At 37.5% G+C, this 10,435-nt stretch overlaps 1 protein-coding gene across 1 annotated transcript; it reads right to left on the bottom strand.

Annotated features, from left to right (window-relative positions):
- Positions 1-8,500: 8,500 nt before the first annotated feature.
- On the bottom strand, positions 8,501-9,977 carry LOC127870997 (mastermind-like protein 3). Its single transcript, XM_052413638.1, has 4 exons — positions 9,974-9,977; positions 9,384-9,583; positions 8,767-9,159; positions 8,501-8,653 (listed from the first exon to the last, which is right to left on the bottom strand). The coding sequence occupies exons 1-4, from the start codon at positions 9,975-9,977 to the stop codon at positions 8,501-8,503; spliced, it is 750 nt and encodes a 249-aa protein (XP_052269598.1).
- Between the last annotated feature and the right edge of the window lie 458 nt (positions 9,978-10,435).

Genomic DNA, 10,435 nt, shown 5'->3' with positions numbered 1-10,435 from the left:
CGCTCACTGTTGTTTCTTCATCTGCAAAACAGCATTATGGTAAAATGAGCAAAATATGCAGCATACAATATAACACTTTAAAATCCTTTTAATACAAAGCATGGAACTCTTTAAATATAATATTATATATATATATATATATATATATATATATATATATATGAAACTTCATATTTGCACTCCCAGTTTTCATGCTCATATTAACAACGTTAATATTAAGAGACCTTCTTTGCGTTCATACAGTATCTAAATATAAATAGAATAAATACCAATTATAGTTTGGTTTCCTTGAAGTTGTGCAGCATCCGTCTGTGTGATTTTTCCCGTATTCAATTGATGTAGGATCTTGGAAACTTTTGCTACTTCTAGTGTCCCTTCTGGTAGTCTATAGTATTCCCTATGTGTACGTATATTGTGACCCATAAATGTGGCTAGTAGGTCTTGGCTGCTCTCTGTAAGATTTAAAATTTGAATTTGCCAGTTGTTTGCGTAAACTTGTTGAAGTTATTCGTGAAGCATGTGTGACCTTTGCTTTCTCAGTCACCTCTTTCAGTACATCATTGCCTCTGTATGGCTTTCTTCAACTTGGTCTCATGAAAATGTACTTAGACTCTATTTGAAGCTTAGACTGCAATCTAAGAAGTGTGTCCAGGTTTTCCTTCATCTCTTTTGTTAAGAGGATTGATACTCGCCTGCCTTGTTTGAGACTTTTTTCCTGCGTCTCTATCCTATAATGATATTTACACAAATGCCTTTCAAATTTCCTTAATGTTTGTGATATATCTTTATCCACAACGTCATTAACAGACCCTGTTATGAAATCTTCCGTTTTTAGTCTTTCCGCCTCTCCGGATCTCTTTCGGTTAAAAAGTATTACCTTTGCTAAGGAAACTTTGCAAAGTGAAGTATAATTCTCTTTGAGATCAGCTGGCATACTGAGATCAGTTGGTGCACTGGATCTTAATATGCTGGCTTCATTTCGGATGTAAGTGTTCAGCTTAACAACATCCTCAATGATGGGTAGAAGTTTTGGCTTATTAAACCTTTCAATCGCCAATTATTCTTTAGCCAAAAAGACAATTCTTTCATGATATTCGTCATATCGTAACATTTTATAAATCGGGACATTCTCTCTTCCTGCTCCCAATCTTCCGCCTCTGATGCTTTTGTGCAAAGCATTTTGGCAATTTTTTTTAAAACTACTTAATATTTTTTCCACGTAAGATGGTGACGCATAAGAACAGGTTCTTTTTTCGAACCCTGCAACATTTTTTATTGTTTAAAGAAGGGGGGTCCACATGATTGGCTGAATGCATTATGTTAAATTGTCTATATGCGGGTAATTCTTTTTCATGGATATAGCCATTCTAGCCAACTAGCGCATACGACAAGAAATATGGGAATACGAATTTTCCGATTTTCATGTTTTTCAAATCTTCTTTCAATAAATTGTAAAATCAGACTGTCAGATTTGGCACAGTTGCCTATCTCGTCCTCTCTTATGTTTACAATAACCTTTTTGTAAAATTGTTTGTGTATTCCTGCTTTTTCAGTAGAGGAACATGTTTCTAGCAGTTAAGAATTCTTTACTGGGGCATCGCTCTTTACTTTTTCAGGCTTACTGACACGTGGTGTTTGTATAGGTCAGTCAAAACGAATAGCATCCTACAGAACTCACAGCTCAGATATTTCTTTCTATCTTGTTCTTTGCTCTGTCTGTACTTAGGTATTAGGATACCCACCCCTTTTTCTTTAACTTTTGTATTGTGCAGATTATTACCCTTGGCAGTTATGACCGCCCACGCCCGTTTCCTTTCTTTGGATCTCTTCGGCATGTTGAGAATCTAAGCTACTTCAATTTCATTGGAGTTTTGTTGCTCAAGGTGAGTATGTAACTTGTAATCTAGCTTTTCGCAGTATATGCAACATTGGGCTTTCTGTGACCTGCCTTTCCCATTAGCTGACCCTGATGTTGCTACTATTACTTTTTTCAGCGGTTCATTATTCACACATAATTCATCGCTATCTTACACAATTTCCACATTGGTTGTCTGTTCCTTCAATGATACCATCTTTCCTTCCACAATGCAACTAAATTTACCTGGAAACACACAACAAATTGATAGGGAATAATAACACTTGAAGGGAAAAGCTCTCAACTAGACCAGAGTAGTACAATATAAGTGGTTTAGTAAGTGACTTGGAAATGTTGTGAGTTTCATAAATGGACAAAATTTGCTAGGATGTACGTAAGCTATTTAACAACGGACAGACAATAATCATCTAAGCTCTATTTCAGCACTGAAACTAAATATTCATCAGCTACTACAATAACATTTAAGCGTTTTTATAATGCTTACTTGAAGTATGCAACATGCTGTCTGCACACACAACAACTGTATCTTCTGTTGAGTTGATAACTGGGACGCCGCCAATATCCTTAATAAGTCTCAAAAGCTGACCTACAATTAATGTATAACATGGAATATAATCAGTTTTCACTAATGTATCAATGCAATATTTTATCATACGTTCTATGAGAAAAATATTTATCAACCTTTGATCATTATCTTGGAAATTCATTGCTGCAAGCCACTGAGAAAAATAACAAGAGCAAGGAACTATTATTGATTTTCATGTGTTGTGACTAGGATTTGAACCTGTACCGTACGGCAATAGTACAAAGCCATGCAAAGTAAGAATGCCTATACCAATCAGCCATTGCAGTCCCTTCAAAAACAGTTTCAGTTGCACAAATAATCAATATCCAAGTTTATGACCTACATCAAATCTCCAGGTGGTTCATGTTTCAAGAAGATTTTAAGGATATTTTAGTTTCGATGGTACCCAAATTTCCGCATCAAAAAGAACTAGAGCTGTCAAAGACGTGACGAATACCCCCACCGCCGCATTCACACAGAATATTTTGCATGTTGTGTTCACAAAAAACAGCGGAGACCATGCACAATGCTTAAAATGCACTAAGTGACCCCTTGACCTAGTTTTTAACCTGCCATGACCAATGTTCGAACTAGTTTTTAACCCAGCATAACCCATGTCTCAACTTGGCCTAGAGATCATCTAGATACAACTTCTGACCAAGCTTAGTGAAGATTGGATGAAAACTACTTCAATTAGAGAGCGGACAACATGCTGAATGTTTAAAACGCACTAAGTGACCCCGTGACCTAGTTTTAGACCCAGCATGGCCCATATTCAAACTTGGCCTAGACATCATCTAGATACAACTTCTGAACAAAAATTGTTGAAGATCGGATGAAAACTACTTCAATAAGAGAGCGGACAACATGCTCAATGTTTAAAACGCACTAAGTGACCCCGTGACCTAGTTTTTGATTTGGCATGGTCCATATTCAAACTTGGCCTAGACATCATCTAGATACAACTTCTGAACAAGTTTGGTGGAGATTGGATGAAAACTACTTCAATTAGAGAGCAGACAACATGCTCAATGTTTAAAACGCATTAAGTGACCCCGTGACCTAGTTTTTGACCCGACATGACCCATATTCGAACTTGACCTAGACATCATCTAGATACAACATCTGACCAAGTTTGGTGAAGATTGGATGAAAACTACTTCAATTAGAGAGCAGACACCATGGTCAATGTTTAAAACGCACTAAGTGACCCCGTGACCTAGTTTTTGACCCAGCATAACCCATATTCAAACTTGACCTAGACATCATCTAGATACAACATCTGACCAAGTTTGGTGAAGATTGGATGAAAACTACTTCAATTAGAGAGCAGACACCATGGTCAATGTTTAAAACGCACTAAGTGACCCGGTGACCTAGTTTTTGACCCAGCATAACCCATATTCAAACTTGACCTAGACATCATCTAGATACAACTTCTGACCAAGTTTGGTGAAGATTGGATGAAAACTACATGAATAAGAGAGCGGACAACATGCTCAATGTTTAAAACGCACTAAGTGACCCGTGACCTAGTTTTTGACCCAGCATGGCCCATATTCGAACTTGGCCCAGACATCATCAAGATACAACTTCTGACCAAGTTTGTTGAAGATCGGATGAAAATTACATGAATTATTGAGTGGACACTTAATACCAACCGACCGACCGACAGACAAGTTCACTTCTATTTACCCCCCTAAAATTTGTTTGTGGGGGTATAATTATTACAATTATGGAGCTTTATGCAAGACTACTTCTTCCAAGTGGTTGTTTGATCCCGTACATAACATGCATGTCAATGGCAGGTAAAACGTTTTGATAGCTGCCAGAAATAAGGACCGATAATTGGAATTAGAAACTGAAAAATATTGTAAAATTTGAAACTGGAAATATTTCAAAATCAATAACTGCTTAAAATGACAAACCTTTGGTTATATCAACCCATGTGTCTCCCCTGAATTCAAACTCAAATCCTTGGTAATCAATTTCATGACAAATTTCTCCATATCGACAAATCTTGGTGACCATGAAGTTTGCCTGAAAAGGAAATTTATAGGCATTGTTTCTATTTTAAAAGGAAAGGCTGTGTTCACCACAGAATTGTGTCACAACCAAAATTATTATTTTAATACAATGTAATGCAAATCTTCCTCTGGACAATTTTCACACACTCATAACCATATACTCAATTCGGTTTCATTTATTTGGTTCACCGATTATAGGTATGGTATAGCCACCAACCTCCACAGCGACTCACAGCTTCATAAAACATTTAGTGCAAAGTAGTTGATTTTTAAATGTACAGTCAATCAGTCCATGTACAGCTGAAAATTAAATCATTAAGAGATGTATCCATGCCATGTTGTTTTGGCAGAAAAAATATGTGCAGTATTCTTAAGATTGTTTTGTTATATTTTACCAACTATTGGGGCACTTTATACTAAGAACAATGCTATAGTGACTTCATGGTAGCAAATGTACTTAATCGTTGCAGAAAATTTAACTGATGCAGATTCTATGTCAGAACAACTTAAAAAAAAATGTTTGTTTAGCATTGTAAATATTTGAACAGAGATGTAGAACATATTCTTGTTGTAATCATCATTAACTGTTCGGCGAAAGTTTGAAGTTCCCACTTACATGCCTGGACAATTATAACATGTGCCTCGTCAACATTTTTCTGTGAGCAAAAACTGTTTGAACAGCATGAAGATTCCCTGCAAATAATGTAAATATATCATACCAGTACTGTAAATACTCAAATTGCCTAAAAAAAATCTCTTATCATCATGAAATGCCCTACAAATGTTGGAAAAGAATCAATTAGTGAAAAGATTTTTTTTTCAAAAATCATTCTTAACATGCAAATCTTAAGTTTGCCTTGAACTTTTTTGAGATTTTGTTTCTTTACATTTACACTCATTTGAAGTGGAAGTTATATCCTATTTTATGGGCAAAATGCAATATTTTAAACTGTAAACTAGTATCAGTTATTGCACAAAGATAATAGGTTTTTATTGCACAAAGCACAAAGACAAAAATCATTTTGTGTGCAAATATATTTTTAAAGTTGCATTATTTCATTGAAAATTAATTATTGCAAGAAAAATACCGTAATTACTCTATGTTTTCGAAGTGTGATGCTCCCTATTGCAAGTTTTACGAACAATGGAAGGTGTAAGACAACAACTATCGGAAATGAACAAACAAAGAATTCATTGTTTGCTTTTTTGCGTTAATTACAGGTTCATACTAGCGAGTATCCGTACATCACATGCTCATCTTTGAACTCGTTGGTCAAAGTACAACCTCGTAGTAACGATCTGTCAAATAAATTAAGCATTTAAAATTATTTAAAATGCAGTGCAAACACATATAACTGTTATTTATACTAAACGGCATGGCATTTTACAAGCGCGTGCTATTACCCGTAGTCGTTGATAAAATTGACGCTATTTCGGACACTTCAATTTTCGACTCTAAGTTTTCGAACACCTGTATTTTGTAAATATTTTTCGTATCTAAGTTTTCGGACACTAAATTTTTTTATTATTTTTAAGTGTCCGAAAACATAGAGTAATTACGGTACCTACGTTATTTGGTTGAATGTCACAAAAGAAGACTTTGGTTAGGGAATCAGACACACATGGCAATGGGCAGTCAATGGTTTTCACTTGATTTCCCACCTTGTAGACCAGATGTTATAAGCCTGTACAAGTGCAAAAGTAAAAATAATACACATAAATAAGGGAAAACTTGCATGAATGAAGACAATATCTCATTCATAACTTTTATCAGTGAATAAGTTGAGTAACACCAATTTAATAAAACAAAAACATAACACTGACACAAATTATATTGCTGATTTCTGTGCTCCTGGGACTTGTTGAAACCACACAAGAGCAAAACAGACCATCACACACATCCAAATGGGGGCAAAAACAAATGAGAACATTATCACGTTCTTAAGATAATCAGTGAATTGAATTAAATGCCAACACCACCATTACTGCAGACTATTGGGCATACTGAAATAGATATACTGCAATATAAACAATATACATAACCATATTATATACTGTTGACTAATGTACATGTATCACGACAAATCATGTGCCTTCTATGTGCAGTAACAGGAAATTGTGCGTAACTGTTGAACTTACTCAAACATTGTTCTGTGACTATTTGTTTGTTGTGACGTTCCCTTCTTTTTGGACTAAGTCTTCATTAAGCTGCACTTGTATAAAAATGAATATAGCACACATGCAAATGAGACATTAAAAACAAGTAAGGATATTTTACAAAGGTTATCTGTCATCCATACCGTGCTTCAAACCAGGCGCCTTTCGCTCATAAAGTGAACGTTCTACCGATTGAGCGATCTAGTCACTCACTCATCTGTCCAGTGAATCAGATGTCATACCAAACATAAGCCTACACTATTACTGCAATATTAACAAGATGCGTTTGTGAAACACAATGTCCCCCTATATGACGTTTGACCTTGGAGGATGACCTTGACCTTGTGAAGGATGACCTTGACCTTTCACCACTCAAAATGTGCAGCTCCACGAGATACACCTGCATGCCAAATATCAAGTTGCTATCTTCAATATTGCAAAAGTATTAATAAAATAAGCGATTTGGGCCACATATATTTGACCTCTGACCTTGAAGGATGACCTTGACCTTTCACCACTCAAAATGTACAGCTCCATGAGATACACATGCATGCCAAATATCAAGTTGCTATCTTCAATATTGCAAAAGTATTTATAAAATAAGCGATTTGGGCCACATATATTTGACCTCTGACCTTGAAGGATGACCTTGACCTTTCACCACTTAAAATGTGCAGCTCCATGAGATACACATGCATGCCAAATATCAAGTTGCTATCTCCAATATTGCAAAAGTATTCATAAAATGAGCGATTTTGGCCACATATATTTGACCCCTGACCTTGAAGGATGACCTTGACCTTGACCTTTCACCACTCAAAATGTGCAGCTTCATGAGATACACATGCATGCCAAATATGAAGTTGCTATCTTCAATATAGCAAAAGTTATTGCAAAATGTTAAAGTTGGCGCGAACAGACCAACAGACCAACAGACAGACAGGGCAAAAACAATATGTCCCCCACTACTATAGTGGGGACATAAAAATCCCATATACGAAATATAACTATGGTATATGTAGCACAAAAACTCGTGCCACCTGTGATTTTAAAGTTGCTTCGTCAACAAGAAGTGTCCATAGGACACCTCGCTCTGCTTTTAGACGGATCTCAGTTAGGTCACAGCTAGGTTTGTGTTCGGTGACAATGTGCATTCCTTGTGACCTCCTTGTGATAGTGAATACATATGCTGAGTTTCAAGTGAGAAATTGACATGTATTGGTATCATTTTTAGTCGGAAATGGAGAATAATTGTGACATGCAATGACATCTCATTAACAACAGGTAGAAAATTACATGTTCACTTCACATTTTCTGAAAAATATCCTACTCCATATATATCACTCAATGTGTATTAATGTGGAATTTACTTCACTTTTAGATACTGCAGTATCAAACAGCGTCAGAACATATAATGGCCGGAATATATAGCACTACAAAGCTTACGTCTTCTATGACTCAAAATAAAATCTTACAACGAATAAGTAGACGATTCATTGTGTATTCGACTATTTCCAAATTTAAAACAAGACATGTGTCCATAGGCCACAAATGCCCCCACATTCCACTTTTGTCACAAAATTCCTTATGACCTTGTTACAGTGACCTAGACCTTTGACCTAATGACCTCAACCATATTTGTTTGTAAATCTCAATGAGATGCATGCACATGTGAAGTTTAAAGAAAATAGACCCAAGAGTTTCAAATTATGAGCAAGGTTAAAGTTTTAGGACAGACACACACATACAATGACAGACAGACAGACAGACAGACAGGCCAAAAACAATATACCCTCTGATTATTCGGACTGGGGGCATAAAAATAAACTTCTGTCCATCCTTGTTACTGGAAATGAGAATCCCTAAACTACTGACCTAATCAGAGGGGGGCGATTCCTGCAGCTGTTTTCTCTTGTCTCTCTCCTCGGGTGTGGGTGTTCTAGCCTCCCCATTGTGCTCCACCTGGCCTTGGGGCGGCTGCCTCACCTGACCCTTCACCGGCAGCCCTTGACCTCTGAAACTGTTCTGCTGTGAATGTGGGCCACCAGGGGTACAGGCTGCTGGCCCAGACTGATGGGCACTGGCAAGTTGCCCATTGCTTAGTAACTGAGGTGCAGGCTGGATCTGTTGGTTTAGATTGCCATCAGGTTTCCTGATAGTGGCCTTTCCCTTGCTAGCTGACTATATTGGTGTTGGTGTGCTGCAGCTTTCTGCAGACTTCCATCAATGCCCTGTAATGGAGCCATGCTGGGAGCTGCTCGGTTGTTTCGGTTCACCACTGGCTCTGTCCTCAAGGATGCACTTCCAGTCTCCTTTAAGTTGTTTATCTGCACTGTTGGCTTTGCATTTAGGGCATTTTTCGCGTTCCCTTGGTTCAAGCTGTTCGGTTCACCGTTGATGTTATCTGCTGGTTTCTTGGCTCCAACCTTCTTGCCCGCTTCTGCTACAGGTGGCAGATGCTGCTGCTGCTTGGACTGCTTGTTCTGCTGCTGTAAATTTGCTTGCTGTTGTTGTTGCTGCTGCTGTTGATGTTTCTTCAGTTATTGCTGAACCTTGAGCTGTCTCAAATGTTGGGTTTGTTTCTTCAGCAGTTCCTGATGCTGCATTGTGACCTTAGCGATATGATTGTTGGAAGGAGTGACCTCTGCCGCTATCGATACTGCTGGACTCATATCACCGTTACGCACATGGGGTGAGGGGTTCACAGGCTGGCGGTTCTTGTTATGCTTGGCAGTGAGAATGAGTTGATTATCACTACTGTGGAAGCGGGGCCTGGGGTAGGAGAGGACGCAGACATGCACGAGGCTGTGATGAAGACGCTCTCGCTGGTTGTAGAAAGACCACTAGCTACAAGGTTACTGAGGTTACCGCTCACTGCGTGTGGATGGTGAGATGACTGGATGACTGTGGAGACAGGCAGCGTGCTGGAAGTGGACTCTATCTCACACGTGATGTTCACTTGAAGCAGGGGTGGCAAAATCTAAAAAAACTATACTTGTCCACGGACAACCATTTACGAAATTTAACTTGTCCGTTGCTGAACTACACTTGTCCGTCCGTTAATGTTAATATAAATTATTAACGCATTTATTGATTAATGTAAAACAATGTGGAATATACCAAAATGAGTATGATTTGCTAGTTTTGTTTATAGTTGTATTTCAATAGTACATTCATTATAGCAGTATATTATAAACAATAATAATGAGGAGCTGCGCCATGAGCGCATGATACGCCCGTCGTTCGCCAATGAAGTAGTAAGGTAATAAATAACCCTTTGAATCATTTTTTTACTTCAGTTGGCAGAAGACAGCTGGAATATTTGTCAAAAAAATATGTTCAACTCACCCATTTGAGTATGTGTGTATGGAATTCCAATGTTCCAGTCAAATCTCATCCAGTTGAATATGTGAATACTTGATAATTTAACATTGTAACATGGTAAATCCGATACGGTAGGACAGTCAATGAAATCACGAAATTTTGACGAACAAAGTCGCATAACTCTGGAACGACAATTCAGAATTCCGTCAAAAATGAAAGGGGATCAGGGTTTATGAATATTAAGATTGTGTTAAAATTTGAAAAAAATCCATCGAAGGATATTTGAGCTACGGTAGGACATTCAATGAAATCACGAAATTTTGACGAACAAAGTCCCATAACTCTGGAACAACAATTCAGAATTCTGTCAAAAACGAAAGGGGATCAGGGTTTATCAATATTAAGATTGTGTTGAAATTTGAAAAAAATCCATCGAAGGATATTTGAGCTACGGTAGGACATTCAATGAAATCACGAAATTTTGAC

Source organism: Dreissena polymorpha, chromosome 1, assembly GCF_020536995.1.
Source record: "Dreissena polymorpha isolate Duluth1 chromosome 1, UMN_Dpol_1.0, whole genome shotgun sequence".
Lineage (NCBI taxonomy): Eukaryota > Metazoa > Mollusca > Bivalvia > Myida > Dreissenidae > Dreissena > Dreissena polymorpha.
This window is presented reverse-complemented; position numbering and strand designations above follow the sequence as displayed.